Here is a 25,663-nt window from a genome sequence, read left to right as displayed (position 1 = left end):
GTCATTAGGGTCGGACTGCATGGATAAAACACACACAAAAAAAAAACAGGTTTAAAGTACGCTTGTGTTTGAGTATACATGGTGTGTGTGTGTGTGTGTGTGTGTGTGTGTGTGTGTGTGCGCGCACCTATGTTTATGTGGCTGTCCATGTTGTGTGAGTGTGCGCACAGGCTGTAAACTGACCTCTTTCCATAGGTGTCCTTCCATCTTCATGGACCTTCCGGACAGCGAACTGCTGGCTAACGGCTTCCCTGGGTAGGCACTAGGGAGCTGCTGGTGTGTGTGTGTGTGTGTGTGTGAGAGAGAGAGAGAGAGAGAGAGGGAGAAAGAAAGAAAGTGAGAGAGAAAGAGAGTTAGTCTTTATGAATTTTTGTTTTGCATAACAGTGACAACTGCCTGTTAACACTGGAATGTTTGTTTTTAGCGTTTACATGGACAATATTTCTTTAATCCTATAGAAATCATTGGAGAGATTTTCCTTTAAAAGCTTACAGTAAATGGATGCTGATCTGATAAGATGTGCGGTTCCATGCTAACCAAAATGACCTAAATTAAACTTTTAAGTTTACTGATTAGGAATGGAGGCAAACATCTTTTCTGGAAACTTGTCTTCATTCATATTCCGGTTTATGTTCCGGTTGTGGAAGAAGTTTTATTCCGATTGGGCTAATATTCTGATAATTAGTGGATTATAAGCGTCCATGTAAACGCTCCTACTATGTAAAGTCAGTTTTTTTTCAGCATGTGTGTAATGGAAGGTTCTCTCCTTTTCAACACTTCATCCTGATCAGTGCTCTAACACTGCAAAGCTGAAATCATCATGAGTCAATATACTGTATAACCGAGAGTCATGTGAATAATACTGTCACTGATACCTCATGCTTTTCACCCGCGGTTCCTTTTCCTCACCTGTTCCATGTATGTAGTACCTATGGCTTCATTACAACAGGCTTTTGTCTGTGCTGTGCTCCAAATGTTTTAAAGCAATAGCTGCATTAACGACACCACTTCGCTGTCCGATTTCACATTTGAGGCAGTAGCAAAGCAAACTTTTGTTTGTCATATGGCCTGTATGTTTAACCTGTAATGCATGCGTAGTGATGCAATGTGCTTCATTTTCTAAATCATGAACACGCAAGGGTGTGTATTGGTCATGATAGAAAAAAATAAAAACACAGGTAGTACAAAGAGAAGCTGTCTTGTAGCTCCCTCACTAGCACTACGCACTATTTTTAGTCAACTGACAAAGTGATTGATAGCCGTACAGGTGTTTTGAACATGAATGATACACGGATGATAATGATAAAAAAAAAAATTTAAGCTCTAAACTCATCAGACATTATTTTATTTATTTGTTTATTTATTTATTTGGCACTGTGGGAGAATTTTTTTATCTTCCACTTGTTAATGTTACCTTAATTAAAAATATTAAACAAACAATATGTTTTACCAAAAGATGCTTACATTACTCAATGTTAGACATTGTAGTGTTAGCAGGCTCATTTCTAAATGAAGACAGAAACGAAGATTTTTTTTTAATTGTCTTTATTTTTTTATTTGTTTTGTTCAAGCTATTTGGGCATTAATTTGTCCACTATAAATGTTAAAAATTTAAACAGAAGGGAAAAAATGAGCATCTGTTTACCATTAATGTTTAACATTTGCAACTGTTCTCTGATATGAATTGCCCTATTGGACGCTCCTCCTGCTTTCTTTTTATTTTACACTCATTTAGTTTTTGTTTAGAAACGTGTGCAATTTGGAGCACAGTATATATTTTTTTATTTTGTGCAACATTTTAACAAATGCATTTTTATGGGAGTTTATTACAGCCATGTACATTCTTTTTATTCCCTATCCTTTTTGTGTGTGATATTACGAAGGGTGTTCAAGTAAAACCGGGACTTGTGATGAAAAACACAGAAGATTTCAGAAGAGTTTACAGAAAAAACACAGAAGACTTCAAACACACTACTTAGTCTCAGTAAAGCATTTAAATGGTGCACACATTTTAAAGAGGGTGTCCCATCTGGGAATGACGATCCTGGTCAAGGTGGCTCGGAGCCTACTGCAGTCTTATTCGTGAACATTTAGTGAGCAGAATGTCTGATCCTTGAAAATCTACGGATAATTTGTAGAAAAAGTAATATTTTCATTAGAGGCCAGCGTTTGGGATGTAAAGTAGGCAGACCAATCACGGCTCTGGTGCACTGAGAAAACTTTCTACCTTGTTGGTGTCTAAGCACTAGTGAAACACTGGGATAAGTGCATTAGTGTGAAAGGGGATTATATAGAGAAATAAAGGGAGTTTTTACTCTCATAACTGTGTTTTGTTATTCTATACAAACAAAAGTCCCGGTTTGACTTCAACGCGCCCCTCATAGTTTTCATTATTTAACAGTCTCACTAACATTCACCCTTACAGGAAAAGAGGCCTGACTGTTTCTTGTGTATAGTTTTTTTCTCTTACTAATTTCTTCCGTTTATGACCATTGAGGACCATTGAGGTTCCTTTCACACATTATGTACTCTGTGAATGTGTGTGTGTGAGAGAGAGTGTGACTCGGGTGAAGGAGGCTCATTCAGTAAAATGGCTCTTCAGAGGGACGCCTACAGTCTCTCTCTTGTCTCAGTGTTTAAAAATTTATCTTATTATTTCTGTGCAGTTGTGGAAATTGTCTGCCACAGAGAGTAATGCTATTTTTGCCAGACACTAAGCCACACTTCAGCAGCTCATTCTCTCATTCCGCAAGCTTTATGGCACAGTAAACGTACACCACTAGCGTTTTATACGTTTCCTCTTTTTTTCACCGGAATTACGCCAGTGCTACAGCAGGACAAATTGTTTCCACCACTTTTTGGGTCGTTTCTTGCACAAACAATAACAAGTGTGTGCACACATTTGTCACATCCGTTTAAAGTTTGCATTAATTTGAGATAACGTCATGTCATATTTTAACTGAGTAACACAGATCCTATAGAGTGAAATTATTGAAGCTGGTACGTCCTCAGTGCTGTGATTCACATTGTAATAAAAAGGTTTGACATTTTTTCACACAGTTCTCACGAACATGTGTGCTGCTCAAACGTGATTTAATAACAGTCATGAAAATAACTTGTTGTCATGACGACAAAGCACTTGACGTCTAGAACAGAGTTTTTTTTTTTTTTGGTGCTGTATCTAAATCCATTTTTTTTCCTTTACGGTGACAAAAGAATGGGGTGTAGAATGGACCGAAAAAAATCCACTGGTCTTAAAAGTTGATCTGTACATATTATTAACCAATTAGCCCTAATTTGTTAATGTAATGTCACTGGCATTACATCTGCTGAAGAAAATAAAAATACAAAATAAAAATACAAAATGGATTTTCATTTGGTCCTTTACTGACTCAGCCTCCTGTAACAAACCTCTGACTAACATTCCTTTACCTTTTTTTCCTGATTTAGAGTGTTTAACTGGAAATGCATTTAATCCATTTTTGAACATGAACATGACACATTGTGGGTGGGTTTTAGGAAAAGAGCATTATCATAAGGCATGTGTGTGCGTGTGTGTGTACCTGTGTGTGTAGCTTTTCTCATCAGTGTGTGTATGTGTTTGCCTTTTATTTCAGGACTAACTCGGGTAACACTGCTGACCTGTTCCCCATGTCTCCTCGCACTCTTGACTCTCTGATGCACAATGAGGCTGAGGCCAACCCTGGACCTCTCGGTAACACTTGCACTTGCACATTCCTCTGCTGTTTTATTATTTCTTTAACAATTTACCAGAGGTCTCAGGTCTAAAATACTCAAATTCTTTCCTCTCGTTCCATTTCAGTGTTTATGTAAATGAGTGCCCGCTGAGACACTCCCCTCCAGAAAACATCAGAGCTGAGAATAATGTATAATAAGTGTCTTCTTACATATTATACTGTATAATATGTAAACAGGCACTCATTACATCCTCATACACTACCAGTCAAAATTTTGGACACCTTCATATTCATTTTTTTTAATTATTATTATTATTTATTTTTCACATTCTAGAACAATCCTGGATATTTCAAATTAGGTAATTAAATTACTCACAACAAAAAAAGTCAGTTGTTATTTTAAGACATAAAGGTCAGCTGTTCTGGAACAGTTCTTTGTAAGAACAGTATTGTCAAGTGCATTTACAAAACCCGTCAAGTGCATTTACAAAACCCATCAAGCACCTTAATGAAACCGGCTCTCATGAAGACCATTTCAGGAAAGCAAGACCGAAAAGATCTAAATTTCACCTGTTTAGAAGAGATTATTTAATATTTTGGACGCCTTCGGCTTTGCTTTTACAACAGAGAAAGAAATAAAAATACAGGAAGATCACAGAATTAGGAGTGGTGTCCAAACCTTTGACTGGTAGTGTACTGTACTAGTAAACAACAGGGGTAAACTCTAACTTGCTTTTTTTAACTCTGGACAATACAAAAATAGAAGAGAAAAAAAGGACAAAACGTAGGATTTTTTTTTTCTTATTTATTCCTCAAAATGACTGAAAAGGAAAGGCAAAAGAAATTGGTCTCTTTTGAAATTAATTAAACAAGCTCCTTGTTTTATTTACATTATAGTGGTTGTTTTGTAATCATCCCTCGTTTTTCTTTTTAACCCTTCGCAGTTAGAAAGGGAAAAACAAATGCTTCAAACGTTCAAGACTTCTTTAAGAAGTTACATCTTTAGTTTTGACTGTTACAAGGCACTGACACTGGAGACTCTTTCCAAAAAAAAAAAGAAAGAAAAAAGACAAATGTTTCTTAGCAGAAACTTTAAAAGCCTTACACACCTACTAACATGGACTGTCCACTGTATAAGCACCTATTCATGAACTGTTACTATTTAAAAGTATTAGGACGAGCATGTTACTAATAACCTTTGATTATATATCATTTAATTAGAGCTGGCATTACTGTCAGAGCAAATGAGAAAAGAGAATAAATATTGTGCTGCAATTACTCCAAAGCTGTTCTGATTTCCCATAAGACAGATGATCGAGCCTGTTTAATTTTGCCAGTCACATTTTTATATTTTTGTCTGGGTTGTTCGTCACGCTCTGACTGAACCAGTGTACCATATGCTGTCCGTTAAGAACCTCACACACTACCTGTGATATTTTAACAAAAAACACATGCTGTTGATTCTATCTGAGTATCACAACAGGTTCTCATTTATTTTCACAGATTCCCTCACTCTGGACATGGAAATGAACACGGATGTGGCCTCGCCCATGTGAGACGCGCTCGGACGGAGAAGACGAGTTGCATTTAGCCATTTACTTCTAGCTGTTTCTGCCATGCGAAGAGAAAAAGAGAGCGAGAGCGATGTCCTGTTTTGTTCTTTATGTATGGCTCTCAGACAGGTGCTACTCTTTGCACTGTTAAACCTTTTCACTAGACCCCTATATTCATCATGCGTTCCTCTGCACTCTGAACGATTTTAATCTTGGGTTAGTGGAGTGTTAAAGCAAATTCTTATCTATAAAACCCATAAACAATGTAAGGTTTTTTTTTTCTTGCTTTCTTTGGAGTGGTACCATCCAAAAATAAAGCAAGCTTGTGAGTTAATTACAGCTTTGTACTGATAACAAGTGCCATTTTGTTCATATTATCGCACAAATAGGTCTTTTTTTTTTTTTGTTCCAGGGAGAAAAACTCACCCAGTATGTCATTATGTAATCCTTGTTTTATTGTACTCTTTTTAGAATAATCTAAGAAAGTGTATCATGTGTCTCACTGGCTTTGTGCAATGATTTATTTTCCATGTAAGCTAACGCTGTATATGTGTCATGGGGAAAAAAGATGCTTTTTGAGCTAACTGTATTATATCCTCTGTATGTCTTGCCACCGGTTTTTGTCCGTTCTTTATAAATGCTGTATTCACCTTGCCTTAAGAGGTTTCATGCCTGTTCTCTATATGTTTGTGTGTGAGAGACAAGTGGCTAGTGGGTTCTAGCAGCAGCAGCAGCAGCTTTCGTGATCAGTCGTTGAGTCCAGCATACAGTGAGGGAGATCAGACTCAGACATTAGACTCAGTCTCATTCGATTAGATCCAGTTGCTACTCAGGGTGTTATTATGTTTAGTCATCAGTATTTACAGTACAATAATGACGTGTTATAGTGGTCCCTTCATATTTGGGAGGAGAGAAACCTCGACTGCATCACTTAACTAGCTGTCAAACGTCAGTCGTTGATGCCGTCAGCATTTACACCAGTAAATTAATTGGGGGGGGGGGCCCGAAAGACAAACAATAGGGTATAATAAATCCCTTGTGGTAATAAATACCTTAGCTTGAGTCTGATAAAAGGTGAAGATGTTCTCTGTCTTTACATTTGCAGTAATAATGTTTAGTGAAATATTTCAAGCTTCTAATTGTGTAAACAGCTTCCATATCAATGTCAGGATGAGGTCTGTATAATCGTGTCTTTTATTCTTCCTATTATGACCTTTTTCATTTACGGTTGTTTAACGCTATGCTTTCTTTAGCAATTTAGACTTGACTGCTGAATGCATGACCATGATCAGTACGGTTTCTGTGTTGTAAATTTCCTTCCCTGTAAGCTCTCTGTACAGTGGCTACATAACTTTTAATAAAAAAAATCAACTGCATACATCGGTTATTGACTTCCTTTCAGTCAGAAACACACACAGCGCTGGGGATTTATGCACTGAACAGACAGAGTGGGAGAGAGAAAGAGATCTCTTTTTTTATACCTATTTAACAATGTTTTATGCACACAGAATGCAAGCTTTTGGGGTCAAGGGTCAAGACGTTATGGTTCATATAATAAACATATCTTTAATTTAACACAGTGCTGTTTTCATTCCCTTGCCTATACACATGGTGTAAATGTTATACTGTATATTGCTAATAAAATGCATTAAACAGTGATGAAGATAGAAAGATAAGTTAGGATTTGGTTTGAGCAATTTGTGCCATAAAACCTGCCTCAGTTTTCTTGACTTCGTTGTAAAGTTTTAAAAGAAGCATTTTTTTCCCCAAGTGGAAAAATTGCCCCATTTTGCTGACTTTGGCTCTCACTTGCTTTTATCTCTTGAGCATAAAAAAATCCTGAAACAGCCTCCAGAATGCTGTTAAAAAAAGTGCTCTATTACAAAATGTTACTGATTTAATTCAATGTTCAAGGTTTGTCCAGAAGTGTCTAAAAGTTTGGCCCAGTAATGTACATCCATTGTCATTTTAACGTGGGACTACTTTGCCCTCTTTTTGAAAAGAACAGTTGAGAAACCATAAGATGTTCCTTAATTTAATGTCTAATACACCAATCAGCCATAACACTGAAAACCACTGAAGTAAAGAACATTATCTCATTACAATAGCAGCTGTCAGGGGGTGAAAAACATTAGGCAGCAAGTAAGCTGTCTGTCCTTAAAGTTGATGTGTTGAAAGTGGGACAAAAAAAAGAGCAATGTAAAGATCTGATCCACTTGACAATGGCCAAGTTGTGATAGGTAAACGACTGGGTCAGAGTGTCTCCACACTGACAGGTTAGTTCTTACCAAAAGAGATTGAAGAACGGACTAATAAAGGGGAAATTTTTTCGCAATATACTGTAAGGTCCTACACAAAATTAGGACTACTACTCTCTCCCTTTTTCCAACTTCAAGTCTTTGCAGTAAATTTAACATGGTTTATAGACACACTACCGGTGCCTGCCTTTGTTTGCAGATCTGGACTTAAATTATTAAATGCCGAAGATCTGAGACAACATTTTGGCATTTTTATACAAGTGCAATCTTGTATAAACAACAACAACAACAATAATAATAATAATAATAATAATAATAATATGAGGAACAATCTCAACCATTTTCAAGGAGACTGTGTGTCCATTAATGATAATCCCAGGAGAGTTGGCAGTCGTTCCTGTGAACATTCAGTAAGTTTCTTGGGCCAATAAAGAAGTTCCTGGGAGGCCAGCGTTTTAAGACGTGAAGCAGGCAGTCCAAACATGGCTCTGGGGTACTGAAAAAAAACGTAATGGTATCCAAACACTAGTGAAACTCTGGGATAAGTCAAAATAAGGATCAAAAGTCCCGATTGTACTTGAACGCCCCTGAAATTGCACTTTGACTCGATAACATCTAGAAAGATGTCACGTTATGTACTTTTTTTCCCACTCAAAACAGCTGGTTTGGATTTCAGTGGTATTTAAAATGTGATGTTTTGACTGAGGACTTTAATATGACTGAGGAGATTAATATTTGTTGAAGATTCCTGTGGATGAGCCGCCGAGTGTAAGCACAAGGAAAGAATACAAGCAGGATAGTTTTAAAATCCTGTATATGTGGTCATATTGTGCAGATACACGTTCTCTGTAGAAATGCTTAGTTCAGAAGTTTTGTCTTTCGTGGTTGTAGTTACATTGGGTTAACCAGTAGGGGTCAGTACTGGCTAGTGGCTTGTTTTCGCACGATCTTAATTAGAAAACGTGAACTGAAACCTTGCAAAGACAGGGTTATAGTGAAGACAGTAAAGACTTTGATGTGAACAGATGATTTGATTGGATATCTGACATTTCTGCTTGCCTTTGAAATGTTGCGTGAAGTAGACACACTCATACATGCTCTGTTTACAGCACGGTGGTGGTTTCACCCTGCACTATGTATGTGTGTGTGTGAGAGAGAGTTATACACTGACCAAGACTATTGACTGAGAGAGACAGAGAGCTCTGTGAAGGTGTCTGAAAACTCAGTCTGCAGTTCGGAGATGAACATTTGATTAGCGCTTGATTTAGTCTTGCGATGCCACTATCAATCCCAGACATCTGCGCTAAGTCAGCATTTTATAAAGCAGTGAAGCATGTATGTGGGTGTGTGAACGAGTGTACACTTTCAACACCTTCCAAGATGCAAGTCTGATGACACGCACAGGAAAAAAAAGAGCTTTGTTTTGCTTTTTCCATCCTTTACTGCTCAAGCTGCAGTTTGTCATATTAAGCTTCTTCTTCATATAAGCATATAATAATAACAATAATAATAACAAACAAAAACAACAACAAAAAAACACTGGAGGATTTATAATTTTAAAAAGCCAAGAAAACCAGGGGTTTTCATCTAGAGTGAAAGTTAACAACTGCAATATTTCATGGCTTGAAAAAAAATTAAGATTTTAAATGTCCTCTATTTCTCTAGTAGCTTTTATGGATCCACTATGAAGTTTTGATGCTGCAGGGAAAACCTGATTTCAGATCAGCACACTAAACTTTATACGAAGCCTTAAATCTCTTTCTCTCTCTTTTGCTCAAACACACCAACACTCACCTCCTGTGCCGCCATCAGTGAAGCTTCAGTTTTGTGTTAAAACTTTTCATTTCACATCCATTTCACGAGTACTATGTGTGACTATTACATAGTAAATTCACAAGTTAAAAAATTAAGTCATTTTGCAAATAAAGTCAGATTGCCAGGAGCAAAACTGACTTAATAAGATATACGGTTTGATATTATATTTGTTTACAGATTTTTTTTGCTATAATATTTGTTTACAAAATTTTTAATGTGCTAAATATTGCATGAACAGTTATGAGAAGTTGGGTGTGTTACAGCATATGACTGTTTTGAATTTGTCGGCAGCTGCTCCATCTCTTGGAAAGAAGCTGTTTGGTGTTCCAGGGGTTTTGTTTTTATTGCCCAGAAGCGCTTATGGATAGAAATTAAAAGCTGTATGAAAATGAGTGTATATCTTACTGATTCTCTTTCCTGCTTCACTCTCAGCGATCCCAAGATGCTCAGACCACAACGCTGATCAGGATAAAAGTGAGTAAGAAAAAAGTCAAGTTTTTTTTTACATCTCTCACTGTCAGCCATCTTGGATTGGAGGAATGAGAATAATTTATAGACAAAGTTTCAGGTGATTTGTATCTATGAGTGTGAACACCATACATAAATAGCTACGTGGCACAACTGCTCTCTCATTCAATCTCTATACAACTTATCCAGTATACAGGGTTGCTGGAAGCCTGGGGCCTATCCCAGGGATTCGGGGCACTAGGCGGGATACACCCTAGATAGGTGGCCAGTCCATCAAGGGGTACACACAAGATAACACAGACACTTTAACTACAGGTAGTCCCTGTCGTACAAAAAAGTTCTTAAGCACGATATATATATATATATATATATATATATATATATATATATATATATACAGTATATATGTAAATATTGGTTCACTGTCTGTATTTTGGACAATACACGTGAGCTACTTATGCAATTGAACCAGAAGTAGAACTGTTTGTGTCTGCACAAATTTAAATGTTTATAAGTCAGTGACTACCTGTACAGTGCTAACCACATATAATATATAACTGTAGAAAATTCATGTTCCTACAAAGTATTTTTGTAAAAAAAAAAAAAAAAAAGGCCCTGCAGTTACTCATGTTAGTCTGGATGACACAAACCTGCCATGCATGGCTCCTCCCCTCCTCCCCTCCTCATGGCGAGGGGCAGCTGTAGGAATTCAGGGCCCCCCGAGAGGTTAAAGCACTTCCCCACCTCCTTTCACTTTCACGGTTCGCTGTCTACTCAGTGTCCTTGGATCAATCCATATAACATACCTAGAAGAGACCAAACAGTGTTACTGTCTTATTTTTCTAACAATAAAATGCTGACTGCATGCATGACATGTTTCTGTGTTTATTTTACTTTCCTTACGAGACACTTTAATCTGGAAAAAAAAAAGCAGTGCAAAATTTTGCATAGATCTGACCGATTAGGATTACAGTAAAAGAATTAGGATTAGGATTAAGCAAATAACAAATAAAACACTTACAGTAGTCGAATAATTTTTTTTTTAAATATTTTTTTTAAAAATTACACAGGATGTATTACGTTGCCACAACATGCATGAAGCTCCTTTCATAAGGCTCCGGGGGAAAAAAATGGATAATTATATTTTCGTTGTGGTTGTTTTTTTCCCACCATTTTAAAGCAAATAATGTCGAACGCTTAACCCCAAAGGGCACTTTAGTGTACATTTTGTCAGCACACATCCAGACTAATGGCATTCCTTTTAAGTTTAGAAGGTTGATGTCAGAAAATTTATCTTAAGGCAGATTGAATGACTACACAAATCAAACGTCTGCAGTCTATTTAACACACTAGGCAAGATGAGCCTGTAGACGATTGTAACTTGAACAACAACAAAAAAAAACAGCCACTAGGTGTAGTTAATTGACTTTATTAAGCCAGTGGTTCTCAAATCAGTCCTCAGCCCACCACTTTTTTTTTCTTCTTTTTTTTTTGCCTTACAGCTCTGTTGTTTGAGGTGGGATAGAGCAAAAGAATGTGGATTGACTAGAAGCATGGGCTGGTAAAAAAGCTTTAAAAAAAAAAAACAATTAAAAATCTACACAAGTTACACAAATAAGAAAACATAAATAATAAGAAATATTGTGTTAAAATACAATTCTTAAAAAAAAAAAGATTTTGGTCTTTGAAGATTGCTTCAAAGATATCTCTTGTCGAGTAATTTAACTATTGTAGTCAACCAATACATTAAGAATAATAAAAGCATCCTGGACAAGGTTTAACGCTCCCACACTATATTTGTTTTATTGTAAACTCTATGCAAATGACATAAAACGACAAAATCGGGATAATTTCCTTAAACGAATCCTGAAATAACTCTTGTGTCAGTGTGGTCTGATGTTTTTTTCCAGTTCTCTCTCTCACAGCTGCCATGGTTTCATCTTTATTCTGTTATTATATGACCACATGTTAAATGTATGCAAGAAAAACAAGAGAGGATGAAAGTGGCACAGACGATACAGTACAACGTTAGGTGAACTGCTTTGCTAATCTGCCTCAGGCCACAACAGTAAAGGTTGTGACATACTCACAAGAGTCGAACTACAAGTGAGGTGAGTGGTTTGACACCTACAGTACTAGCATAAGCATGGAGATGACGACTTTGTCCTGATTTACTTAAGTCTTTATTCATTTCCTTAGGTTAGGCTCCAGACCTTCTCCAGCTTACTGAAGATAAATAAATTAAGTGAGGATCTGAGAACCCTACAATATGTTGCATCCCCCCATTTACGTCGTTGGAATGTTTGTTCTTGGTCTTTTACGCCTTGTTAAATAGTAACCACCACGTCACCTCGGAGGCTCTGGAGATTAATTATGAAGATTAATCTGTCTCAGTCCTGTGTAAGGGCACCTGAGGTATGTCTACCCTGAGTGCAAATGAAAGGACAGAGAGCTCAGACAAGCACAGTATGCAGGTCTACATCGCAATTAAGTGATAAAGTGTGTGTGTGTATACAGGGTGCGCTACTAGAGATTGTGGGCCCCTCCACAAACTTGACAAAACCAATCCTCTACAATTTTCATAGTATTTTTAAGCTTCCTTGTCACTCATTTACCCGCCCCTAACGAGACCTCTGTCTGTGTGCGTATATGTGTATCTTTGCTCGTACCCTATATGTGTCTCTGTGTCTATGTGTGTTTCTCTATGTGCATGTATTTTTTCTATTGTTTTATACATGGACATATGATCAATGTATCCTGATTAATTTTGAGTAGGTCCCAACTTTTGCCACCAAAACAGCGATGCACTGTGTTTCCTGACACCCTTCCTATGAAACCAGCATTCACCTTTTCAGCAATTCGTGCTATAGCAGCTCTTGTATTGAATCAGACTACACAGGTTAGGCTTCAGGATGTGCATCAGTGAACCTTGGCTGCCCATGACCATGTCGCCAGTTTAATGGTTTTCCTTTCTTGGACCACTTTTGGTTTGTCGTGACAATTGCGGACCATCACAATTTTGCCTTTTTCACAGTAGCTAGATTATCAATATCTCGTTACAATGGCGGCTGAAAGTGGTTGGGGTATATTAGGCAGGAAAAACAGGCAAAATTTGATTTGAGTGACTTTGACAAGGGATAGATTGTGACGGCTAGAGAACTCGGTCAGAGCAAGTCCAAAACTGCAGGTCTTGTTGGTTGTTGTTGGTCTGCAGTGGTCGGGACATACCGAAAGTGATCCAAGGAAGGAAAACCGGTGAACTGGGGACAGGGTCATGAGCAGCCAAAGATCACTGGGATCACTTCACATGGGGAGTAAAGGCTGCCTAGTGTAGTCCAATCCAATAGAAGCGCTAGTGTAGATCGAATTGAGCAGGATGTTAATGCTGGTTGTGATAGAAAGGAGTCAGAACACATTGTGCATTACTGCTATTGTGGTAAAAGGTGTGACCTACTCAATATTAGGCAAGTGGTAACATGTGTTTGCACACTCAACAGATAATTATGATGTTGATTAGCGTTTAAATATTGATAATATGTCAATCCTATATTAAAAATATATTAAGTTTGGAAATGTACTTCATTCAATTTAGTTTAACATAAACATACAATTAAGAATTTTATATATATATATATATATTGCTCAACTTTCAGTGGAAATTCATTTGCACTTTAATTTAAATACGTATTTACATCAATCGCTCGCGCGCGTATGTGCGCTCGTGTCCATGACAGCGCGTGCCGCCGGGAATAATTGCTATTAAATGGGAAGCGGGCGCGCGCGGCTCGGGTAGTCTCGCGTGCGCTCTCACGCCTCCTCGCGACCCATTAGGACACTAAGCCTATCTATGTGTGTGTGCTTCACAGCATATGAGCACGAGCAACAACAAAAACAAAACAAAACAAAACAAACAAAAACAAAAAAAAATGTAGTTTACATGTGGCTGTAAATAAGAAGTGCTTAGCGGATATAACACATAAATAGGAAAAACAGTCAAGAAAACAGCGCGAGGAAACAACACCGGAAGTGGGCGGTGAGTGAGAGAGAGAGAGAGAGAGAGGAGAGACGGATGAAAGAGTGCACAGCCCGCTGGTGGAGGAGGAGGACACACGGGCAGCTCAGGTTGTCTCCTCGTCTTTCTTTCTCTCTGTATATTTACCCCGGAGTTTTCTGCTGCACTTTTATGCTCCAGCACATTTCAGGTAGGTTCTTCAATGCTGCCCTTATCGCATCGCATCCTGACTTCTTCTTCTTTGCTCTTTTTTAATTTTCGTAAACAAACTAACTGTCCGTATTGTGCGTGCGCGCGTGCGTGTGCGCGCGTGTCAGGTTCAAGCCAGTTTTCTGACATGTCTGTTTGACGCAACTTTACAGCTGAGTTGTCATGAAAATTAAGATTAGATAATGTTTTCAATCGCCTGTTTGTTTGTTTGGTCAGTTGTTTGTCTTAAAGCTTTTTGGCTCTATTTATTTATTAGCTCAACAGGCGGACAGACTTACTCCAGCTCCGCTCCGCTGCAGGGCTGGCGGTCACTGTGCAGCTGTCAACGCTAGAGGGCGCGCGCTTCAATCCGCACTAGCGCACTACTGCACTAAACAGTCTGATGAGCGAGTGCAGTTCTACTGTAGTAGAGATGCTGCGGCGCAGTTCTAGTAGCGATTGATAGTGCGTACTCTTTAGTATATGAGTATGCGGTTTGGAACGGAGCCTCACGAACTGCATTCCTTTCCCACATTTAGACCAGAATAGCAGCGTAAAATTTTACCAAAGTGTGTGTGTGTGTGTGTATGTGTTCTGTCTTTTTATGTGTTATGTGTCCACAAAAAACTACATCGTAAAATTTAACAAGGCGACTCATAGAAATGAACTTTGTCACGGTCTGAGTTACACCATGATGAAGTGACGATAACTGGAATTACGACACTTGTCACTCGTTTAGAAAAAAAACAGGGCTAAAGTTTAGCACGGAAATTAGCCACCACGCGCGCATAAAAAATTTTAAAAAAAACAATGAACAAAATGATGTATTTCTCTTTGTTAGTGCGTATAGGTGTCGTGAAATATATATATATATATATATATATATATATATATATATATATATAAATTTATTGTACCTTACTGAGAGGAAACGCCGTGCTTGCTGTGAGACTGTAACGCTGCTGCTTCAGCACTAATTTGTTTTTAGCCGTTTGAACCGTTATTCGGCGGATCAGATCGCGCGAGCGGCGCTGTGGGGGTCGCGCGAGCGGCGCTTCAGGCTGGGAAGGGTTGTGACAGGATTTCAGACCTGATAATTTAACACCTCTCTCTCTCTCTTTCTCACACACACACACACATACACACTGTTTTTCAGGATGAACCTGCCGATTTCGTTTACTTTCAGTTTCATTGAAGTTTACAGTTTTAGAATAAAAATGCTGACATTTTTATGCTTGCCATGCAAACAAACACAAACAACACCCCCATGAAATCCCCCAAAAAACATCTTTGGCAGTTATTGCAACATTTAATTATGATGAGCAAACATCATTCACTTACTTACTCACTCACTCAGTCACTTGAACATGTCATTCCTGCTCAGTTTTATCTGTATAGCGCCTTTGACAAAAATAACAAAACTTGAAGATTCTTAATAGGAATACATTTTTTATTTTTAATTATACATTTTGAGAGGATCTGGCCTCCCACCTCATGGGTCGAAGGTTTCATTCCCGTCTCTGTGTGTGCGGAGTTTGCATGTTCTTGCCTGTGCTTGGTGGGTTTCCTCCGGGTACTCAGGTTTCCTCCCACAGTCTAAAAACATGCAGTGTTCCCAAATTGCACATAGTGTGTGTGTGTGTGTGTGTGTGTGTGTTTGCGGGTCATGCGATGGATTGGCACTCTGTCTCATGCCCTGAATCGATAGCCTCCAGGCCTCGCGACCCAGTATACAGGATTAATATAGGTATAGAGGATAAGTAAGAAAGTATATTTTGAGAGCTGGAACTGTGGTGAAGTGGTTAGTCTGTTATGCTGTTGTGTGTGGCATGTTCTCCCTGTGCTTGGTGGGTTTCTTCCGGGTACTCTGGTTTCCTCCTACAGTCAAAAGACATGCAGATTAGGTAAATTGCCATTTCCAAATTGCCCATAGTGTGTGTGTGTGTGTGTGTGTGTGTGTGTGCGCGCCCTGCAATGGATTGGCACCCTGCGTGCCCAAAGTCTCATAGGATAGGCTCCAGGCCCCTCGCAATCCTGTATACAGGATAAGCGGTATATAAATAATTATTAAATAAAAAAAAAATATATAAAAAAAAAAAAAAAAAAAAAAATATATATATATATATATATATATATATATATATATATATATATATACATTTTATTAGATTTATTACTTTGTCCATAGTGAGCAAGCCGGAGGAGACATGAGTAAGAAAAAAAAAAAACCCTGAGAGGACAGAAGGGAACTCATAATTTAAGTGATAACATGACCATAAATATACCCCTACTATAGGACTTAATGTATGCTGAGGTCAAAATTATGAGTAGTTGACATTGAGGTCCATTTTGTTGAGGTTATTAACTGTGCACTAAGTGGAAATGTGGGTAAAAACTGTTTGTGGCAATTTCTGTCTAAAACTATTCAAATAATGCGGTCACAAGCCATCACACAAAAGCTGTTTATCAATGTAGTCCATGTTTCATGAATAGTTTCATGAAAGTGAAACAGTTTTTAGTTATGACATGGAGCTTGAGAAGTCCAGACAGGGCCATCTAGACGTTAACACTTGGACTGTGTCTCAGTCCCAAACATTAATTGCAAGGCAGGTCTGTGGGAAAAGGTACAGTAAGAAAAGGTTTTGACCCCTGTTGTAGTTTTTCATTGTATGAGGTACCGACAAACAGCCTGCACTTTTTGATTAAAATAGGCACAGCACATCATAAAATACTAGCAGTTGTTTCAGGTACTGTGGCATGAGATCATTTAGTGCTTTATAGGTCAATAGTAGTATTTAAAAATTAATGCACTTGGAGCCAGATAAGCTAGCTAAGATATGGGTGATATATACTTTTCTGGTTCTGGAAAATTTTTCCCACAGAAAAGAAAACACGCAAAGCCACAAAACCCTTTTAACATCCAAAATAAAGGTAACACTGCATATATCCTTTTTTTTTTTTACCTTTATGGTGTATAAAAATGTATGAAAACACTATAGTGTGTTGCATTTATGAAATCAATGAACTGCTACAGAGAAAATTAAATCTTTCTGCATGCAACAAAAACAGTTTGAACTTTGGAAAAAAGACGCTGGGTTGAAGGTCACTTTCAAATAAAATACTCCATGTCTATTTGAGTCCTCCTCGTATTTATGAAATAAAAAAAGCCGAACTTAAATTATCCACCTGCAGAAAACGAAAAAATGCCATCTGCTTCTGAGTGCCGTCATTCTTTTAACGCGTGTACTGGAGCTGGCTGTAAGCTGTCAACCTGAAAAAAAACGGAATGAAAGCAGGTGTGACGCATATTCTGAGTGACAAAAAAATTAAACACATTTTATTTTAATGTCACAAGATCACCATAATCTTCACATTTCGAATTACATAAAAAAAAAATAATGAACTAAAATATAATACTTTTAAATTATATACTCATTATTTATTTTCCAAAGCCAGACGGAGCTGCAGCAGAGAGATGAAAGAGCCACATGCGGCTCCAGAGCCGCGGGTTGCCGACCCCTGATCTAGACAGTAAAGTATTATAGTAATCCAAGTTAAAAGGAAACAAAAACAGAAAGTATTTTTTTGCATCATGTAGTGACATTATATTTTTAGCTAAGCAATATTTATATGATTAAAGAATACTATCCTAGTAATATTATTGACATGAACTACAAATTAAAAACTGAAATCAATAACAATTTCAATAACATCTTTTACCCCTTCACATGATAAAACTCAATGCCCATTTAGAGTTACTGTGTGATCAGAAAACGTTCCAGCTGCATGTGGACCTAGTACCAGTCTTCTCAGAGTTAAGTAGAAGTCTGCTACAAGAAGATGTCACTTACAAAATGTCTCGTTATTTCAAGAAAGCATTATGAAACTATTATGAGAAAACGTTTTTTTTTTTTAAAATAAATTACCATCTGATTACTACAAGAAACATCTTGCTGCTAGAAAAAAACAGCTCATTACTGCAAGGAAGCATTTTGTTACTGCCAAACACCATGATTTTACAAGAAAACAGTTAGATATTACAAGAAAACATTTTGTTATTACCGGAATAAAAAGATAATTGCTAGGGTTAAAAAAAAAAAGGAAAAAATCCTACATCCGATTAATAAAAGTAAAAGATTTTGTTCTTATGAGGAAATACTTTATAAGAATTTTTTTTTTGCTACAAGAAAGTAAGTAACCATCTTGTTATTACAAGGTAACTTCCCATATTACAACAAAGTGGTTAGTTACTTGAATTTATTATGAGAAAACGGCTTGTTACTACATGGAAACATTTTGTTTTTATGAGGAAACGTCTAGTTACTTTGGGAAAAAAACATTTGTTTATTATTAGAAAATCTTATTGTTATCGAATGCAAGAAAACACTTAATTATGTGAAAATTTAGTTTAAAATCATTTTGAAAAAAAAATACATAATAAAAAATGATGTATAAAAGCATAATTGATCTTGCAGTAGGACTCACATGCATACTGTAACAACCAGTCAAAGATCATCTGGATATGAATCTTAGACCTCACTTTAAAACCCACCGATCCAGGAGATCGTGCACAGGGTTGGATTAACATGTTGGGTAATTTTCTGACATATCTGTGTTCTCGAGCATGACCTGCAGACACATGAGAGGGGAACTGGAGAGGTTATCAGTTTTAATCAGTTTTGGTCAGTTTACTGACTGCAGTGCTGAGTGTTTTTTTTTTCTTTTCTCCCCAACAGCTATAGGGGCTCTTAACAGAGAGAGATTCATAATCCAGACACTGATATATTAGTTGTCATACTTGTCTGATGACCCGCTTGTTTGTGTTCCACAAGTGCAGAAGTGCCTTGGCTGCACAGCAGATATGGACAAAATATCATAATCATATTGAAGTTGTGTTGCTAGGTCATATGGTTGTAAAGTGTTTAAGCATATAGAGAACCTAATGTCTGACATGATTAAAGATTGGTCTCCATTATGTGTGGACATGTGATACACACCTGGAACATCTGGAGGGCTCTCTGATGACATATTTAGGCTGCAGGTAACAGAAAATGAATCGGCACATTCAAATTCAAGGACTCGGCAGTACAGCCTAGGGTTGCAAAGTTCACATATTTTTCTCAAGGGATGGTTCACCACCGTAACAATCTATTACTAATAATTAATGAATAAATAAATAATGATGATTTTGTTGGGCTTGTGCTGCTAGAAGTTTAAATACTGACCAAAATGGTCTTTTTATGAAAGACAAATTATAGCAGCCAAGAAGGTTTAAACAATTAAAGCGAAAGAAAATTACAGTCCTAATAAAAAATAAAATGTCCTATATTGTGCACCGCATTGTGCCGTCTTGTGGTGTGTAATATATGTGAACTACAGAGAAATATGATTCAAAACAAACATCGGTTGATACATTTGTAATTGGTTACATTTGTAACAGCAATTAATTGATTAGTGATGAATCGATTGTAGTGCTGCACAATTAATCACATAGAAATTCAAATCACAAAATTCTAATTTGCAATGTACAGTATTTCATGCGGAGTTCTGCCTAAAGTATACGGAAGCTGGCAATTTGGTGCTTTTTGATTATTAATATATACGGATAATATGATGTACTTTGGAGGCATCATGCCGAATGAGGAAACGTCAAAGAGGCAAGAAAATAGATGCCGTCACATGTTACACGGCGACGGTCACGTTGGACAGGAGCGATTTCAGAAATGAAAAAACACATGAGACTGGAAATACGAGTTCCTTTCATGCAACTAGTCCTGGTGCCATTATGTGCTTTTTGTCTATATAATTAGGTTCGAATACTAAGTGGTACTTTTAAAAGTTCAAAAGACTAGAATGCACTCAAGATATCTGGTGCAGATTAATTCTTGGTTTTCATTTCTAATTAAGTCTTTTCATTCAGGGTCAATTTCTGATTTAATGCAAAAAAACGAACCGGTTCGTTAATGTGAAATCTGACGTGATGTAAAATCGACAGCTCAGAAATGCATTTTGAATATTTCTGTGTGTGTGTGTGTGTGTGTGTGTTGAGTCAGCATTCATCAAAACAACCCAAAATAACCCTGAACCTAAAATAATTAGGCATGCACCCAAGACATGTGTTTATTGCTTTTAGGCTGCTTTATTTAGCTCTCATTTGGTGTGGGTGGTTGTATGTGTGTGTGTGTGTGTGTGTGTGTGTGTAAGAGAGAGAGAAAGAGAGAGAGAGAGAAGACATAATGTATTAGCGGTGTCGCGGTGGGATTGTCAGAGGTGTCAAACTGTAGACCACACATGATGACACTGAGACAGCCGTCCTGTCGAAGCAACAGGATAAACAAACACTAAGCAAACTCGTTTCAGGGCAGCCCAGTGATGGTGTGGCACACGTGCGCCTATGTATTTACCAGTTCTCACTCTACACATTTCACACGGGACGAGTCGCTCGGCAGGTTCTTTTCTTTATAACCTGCGGGTACTGCAAGAGCGTCTTTGTGGTCAGTATTTCTTGTCTCTGTTTGCCATTTAAACTCTGCCACTGAAACATGAGCTTTGTGTTTACTTTCAAGGCTAAAGTCAAAGTAAAATAGCAAAAAAAAAAAAATTTTTTTTTTTGAAACACTACAAGGCCAAGTACATGCCATGGATTTTTTCCTGTCATCTCGGTTGAGACACCAGAGGCCCTGGAACAGCCGGCTACGCCTCGGGTTTTGCACCTTGCCTCTAGGGATTAGTAGGCTTAAACGTTACGATGGTGTTAAGAAGAAAGTCTGTGTCTTTGTTTAACACCTGCACATTTTTTTTGCAGAACTCCTGAAGGTTCTTTTTTTTTTTTTTGTGGTTGGAAAACGGAGAGATTTGTCTCAAAACCTGACCAACACGTGTGACTGTTGTGTCTGAGCGCACAGCTGCGCGACCCTGGCTCGTGATCTCTCATATCGCTCTGTGTTCGTCCTCGGAGCGTGCACTGATCGGTCCTCTAGCTTGTCGTATGAGAAATGAGAACTCGGTACCGTGTGAGATTTGTCTGGGGATCTGTCCACGAAGAGGTCAAGGTTGACACCTCGCTGAAAACCTGTTCTCTGAAATGTTCTCAATCATATCTGGGTTACAGTCACACCGAAACTGAGTGTGTGTGTGTGTGTACAGACTCCTGCTCTACACTCTTATTCCTCAGACACATCGAGCCGCTAAGCTTAGGAGTTTGTTTTTTCCAGGTTGAGAATCGCCACATGTGATCGCCGTCAATTAATCCCCTCTGATCCGAGTCCGGAAAATAACACGGCGAGTTTAATCGACGACTCGCGCTGCACAAGCTGCCGAGCGCAGCCGAGTTAACGATGAGGTTTTCACATCACGATATTAAAAGACGCTTCTGTGAGGCACTGAATGCATTAGCAGATTTTAGATAAATCATTTATTTTTTTGGGTCATGCTGGATTTAAAATAGCATGCAAAAAAAATTATATAACATCTAAATACTTTATTATTAACACTTAATTACTTATTACTGAATAGATTTTACAAACTAAAAAAAATTATGATCCCTAAAAAAATGAACGCTAGATCCTCTTCTATAAGTTTGTTTATAGATAGATAGATGGACAGACTTTTAATTATTTAAAACAGTACGAGATTGTAACATTCTACTCAGACACATCCAAATACTGTAGATAAATAAATGATTAAAGGAAATGAAAAATGAACAAATTAATAATAGTAATATTTACGATGCTTGGAAAACATTTACATGATTTTTTTTTTACAAATTTATAAAACTGACAAATAAATTTATTTGAAACATTTTAAAACCATACAGTTTGTACACAGTTAAAGAATCAGATCATCAGCTTTCAATCTGTTTGCAAGCAAAAAATCAAACAAACAAATAATCAATCAATCCCAATGTCCAACCTGTATTCCATAAATAATCAATCAATCAATCAATCAGTAATAAAATATATTAACATTTAACCTTTTACAATATTGCAAACAAAATTATGATGTCCAATTTGTATTCACTAAATATAAATAATCCGCAAAATAAATGGATAGATAGGTAGAAATATAGACTTTTTTTATAAAAATTTATATATTGACAATTTAGCTGCTTCCCATCATGTTGTATGTGAAGTTTGCATGTTCTCCCTGTGCTTGTGGGTTTCCTCCTGGTTCCTCAGTTTCCTCCCACAGTCGAAAGACATACAGATTACACTACCTGGCATTTCCGAATTGATCGCGGTGCGTGATTGAGTGTCTGAGTGTGTGCATGCCTAATGCCCAGAGTGTCCTGGTGTAGGCTCCAGGTCTCCTGCGTCCCTGTACAGGATATGTGGTATAAAACGATATCTCTAAGGAAAATATTATGGCATGATATTGGTCACAATATCAATAATGTATGGTCTATAGCTTTGGCTTAACCTCTACACACTGTCCTTAAAGAGGCGATGGGGGCGGGGGGGGGGACTGCATGTGTGGCAGTGTAGGGCCAGTTTCTGTTTACACAACCTGAAGGCAAATTTGTGTTCTAAATGGGTTGTGTGTGTGTGTGTGTGTGAGCATCTGTTTCCCAAAAGGAAGTCCTGTTGCTTAGAGAGAGAGAGAGAGACAGAGAGAGAGGGACAGAGAGCACTAAAATGGAAGTCCTTAGAGAGATTGATGGGCTGGGCGACATGATGACATACGCCACGCTTTTTATCCGAAGGCCAGCGCAGACTTTTTTAGTCAGATGTCTGACAGATCAGATATGCTTTGCTTCCATTTGAACTGTTGTGGCTCAGAATGACATGACATCTGTTCTGCTTTAATACACCATGTCTCCATAGAGATCCATTCACATTCGCACCTCTTCTACACACTGCCTGCTTTATTTAAAATGATAAGCGACAATGGCGTGATGATTGTGCAGAATGTTGCTCGGTACAATAATAACACTCACAGTAACCCCTAGTGTGACCTTTATTCGCTGTCCTGCTAGCTCACGCCAGCTTCAATACGCTTGTGTCGTTCATGTGGCTTGCCGTGTGTCTCTTGAGGGCATGTTGCAACCGCTACTGGTGTTGGTTCTTTTGGGCGTTCCAATGAAAATGAATGCAGCCACAGTGTAAACGTTTCTACATCTAGCCACATCGCCTGACCAATAGGGCACTGTTTGTAATTTAAATAAGCAAATACTTAAAAACTTTTGATTAGACCATTAGGGATCATCATGTCAGGGTTGGAAGAGAACCACATGAAGCGATGCACCCATCATGCAAAGTGCCCACTGTACAGGATTTTGGTGGCAGTGTTGGTCCGAGTTGGTCAGCTCCAGGCACAGCAATGTTATGTGGCAATAAAATGAAGTCAGCTGATGACCTGAATCTACAGTATGACCAGCATCCTGACATTCCCCCTTAATAGAAAGTCTTTGGGATGTGCTGGAGTGGATTGTACGGACTGGTTTAATTCTTTGATTGATGTCATCAATAAAAGATCTCAGCTTAAAAATGAACACAAGTCCGGAAAAAAAATCATAACGTTGTGATGTGATGAAACAATGCCATAGTGAATCCGCTCTGTAATTAAGGCTAAAAGTGATATGGTAAAAGATGAGTGTGTGCAAAACATCTTTTGTGGTCACCCTGTATACAGTAATTAAACACACAACTTGAATCCAGCTTTTATTAGCCAAGCAAGCTAACTGTCCTAGCTACTTTGTGTTCACTCACCAGAGGTACCAAGAATCTCGGTTACTTCCGTCCACGCTGTAGTGGTGGGTGGGATAAGAGGCACTTGGCACTCTCAGGTCAATCTCGGCTCCGCAGCCAATTATACGACGGAGTATTAGGGCCAAAGTGGGGGGGGGGGGGCGGGGGAAAGGGTTTCAAGGGGTGGGGCAGAAAATTTCAGAGTTAAAAACTCATAATTTTTAAGTTGTAAGTCGAAATTGTAGAGAAAAAAAAAGAGAAACTTTTGAGAGAAAAAAAATCTAAATTTTCTAGTAAAAAACTTTAAAATTGTTAAGAACAAAACTCTAACATAAACCTCAAATGATTATGAGAATAAAATCTAGTCAACTTCTTGTGTTCAATTTCCTTGTTACTTAATCCAAGGTAAAAGTAAAGTCTTCCACTCCAGGCATAATGCGAAACAAGTGATGTTTGCCCATCCTTGCAAAGTATATATGCGGATACCTTTGTTACAACACCGATATTTGAGTTAAACTCAAACACAGATAAACTCAAACACATATATTTGAGTTTAAAACATTTAAGTTTTAATGGTGTGGTCGGCTAACGTCACGTCACAAATTCGATACTCGGAATTTGAGGTGGGTCTTGGTCCCGAACCTGGGTAAAAATAAGATGGTTGAACCAGGAAGGTCCAGGTTGAAACCATGTATGTTGGCTAATAAGCTACGAGACCTGAATAATAAACGACAATATAGAAGTACAGTGTCAGTCTTTTCTCTGTATATTTGAGCTGTTAGTAATCCGAGGTTAGAGCGCGGGGTCAGCCGTGATGCCCTGGAGCCGGCAGGATTAAGGTCCCCACTCCAAGGCCTGACAGATGGCAGCTTGGTCATATCAGGACTCAAACTTATGACCTTGTGATCAGGCTTAATTACTGAGAAACTGCTGCAATGATTTTGTGAGGTTGTGTGCTCACAAACGCCCTGACCCTAAACGAGTCCAGATTCAGTCCTGGGTGTGGACGTGTGTAATCAGGCTAAGTTTGGAAGAAAAAGAAAATAGTTTATACGGGGAAACAGCATGTGATTCTGGACACGAAGTCCAATTCATGTACAGCTTTAAAGTCTTTTGGGTTTTTCGGTTTTTGGTCATTATTGAATCATTGGTTTCTTCGTCCACTCTGTATCATGAGGTTTTAGGTAAATAAAGTCCAGAGCATTGAACTCGGTTTACTTCATACCCTTCACGCTTACAGTAACAACACTACCGTGAAAAGTTGCACAGCATGCATGAAGATTCGCCAGGAAAGTCCTGTTACATCGGTTGTAGTGCTTAAATAATCTGGGGATCTGGTGGAAATCGTTTCTGATCTGAGTTTATCACCCGCTTCTTATTACACCTCTACTTAGCCCATGTTTTTCGGAGTCCGCTACAGATTCTCTTATGTATTACCCCATTACCCCATACTGGCATGACCGCTTGCTTTCATTTTTAGCACAATAAAAAGTTGAGTTTCATTTGTGTGATTTCAATGGATTTCTCTAAAGCTTATTTTTCATGGAAGTGTTTGCTACGTCAGTAGATTATTTTATACTTTGTTCCTTCTCAGAATCCATCATGCAGTCATTGAGAGCATTCTTGGGAACGTGTTTCCCGTCCCCGGGGGCGGGTCTTGCTCTGTCGAATCAGCTTGTTATCAGTAAACTCGGGTTTGTAGAGATATGAATCGGAAGTCGACTGTTGATTGACAGTTTTTGATTCGGGTTCATTAGCAATAAAGTTTTTTTGTCTGAATTAGCAGTAATATTTCTTACTGAATTTCTACTAAAATATTAAAATGACTGAATATGTAATAAAGCAAGAAGAATCGATACTCTCATAAGACAGGAGTATTTGCAGAAGATCGAAGCGGCTTGTACTCTTTAGTAGAGCTGTGGTACAGAGTACAGCGGTGCTTCAGCATATCAGTGTCCAGCCTTGCATTGAATTTTACCCTTAA

The 25,663-nt window shown here is 38.0% G+C and overlaps 2 protein-coding genes and 1 long non-coding RNA gene across 8 annotated transcripts in view; 2 read left to right on the top strand and 1 right to left on the bottom strand.

Annotated features, from left to right (window-relative positions):
- stat3 (signal transducer and activator of transcription 3 (acute-phase response factor)) overlaps window positions 1-6,627 on the top strand; it is a 31,063-nt gene extending 24,436 nt beyond the window's left edge. For 2 of the 4 annotated variants that reach the window (XM_053514493.1, XM_053514492.1), the window contains exons 22-24: window positions 196-255; window positions 3,618-3,715; window positions 5,202-6,627. In XM_053514493.1, the coding sequence (XP_053370468.1) occupies window positions 196-255; window positions 3,618-3,715; window positions 5,202-5,254 (211 nt within the window). In that variant the 3' untranslated portion in view covers window positions 5,255-6,627. The remainder of the gene's footprint in view (window positions 1-195; window positions 256-3,617; window positions 3,716-5,201) is intronic. The other 2 variants (XM_053514495.1, XM_053514494.1) reach the window with 1 other exon arrangement.
- Window positions 201-15,909, bottom strand: LOC128544418 (uncharacterized). Its single transcript, XR_008365788.1, has 3 exons — window positions 14,911-15,909; window positions 10,443-10,598; window positions 201-273 (listed from the first exon to the last, which is right to left on the bottom strand). It is a non-coding gene; the product is annotated as an uncharacterized LOC128544418 (long non-coding RNA).
- Window positions 13,864-25,663, top strand: part of stat5a (signal transducer and activator of transcription 5a) — a 91,990-nt gene continuing 80,190 nt past the window's right edge. For 2 of the 3 annotated variants that reach the window (XM_053514501.1, XM_053514496.1), the window contains exon 1: window positions 13,864-13,994. The gene's annotated coding sequence lies outside the window, so the exon portion shown is untranslated. The remainder of the gene's footprint in view (window positions 13,995-25,663) is intronic. The other variant, XM_053514500.1, reaches the window with a different exon arrangement.

Source organism: Clarias gariepinus, chromosome 16 (genome assembly GCF_024256425.1).
Source record: "Clarias gariepinus isolate MV-2021 ecotype Netherlands chromosome 16, CGAR_prim_01v2, whole genome shotgun sequence".
Classification (NCBI taxonomy): domain Eukaryota; kingdom Metazoa; phylum Chordata; class Actinopteri; order Siluriformes; family Clariidae; genus Clarias; species Clarias gariepinus.
Note: the sequence above shows the minus strand (reverse complement) of the source record. Positions and strands in the feature narration are given on the sequence as shown.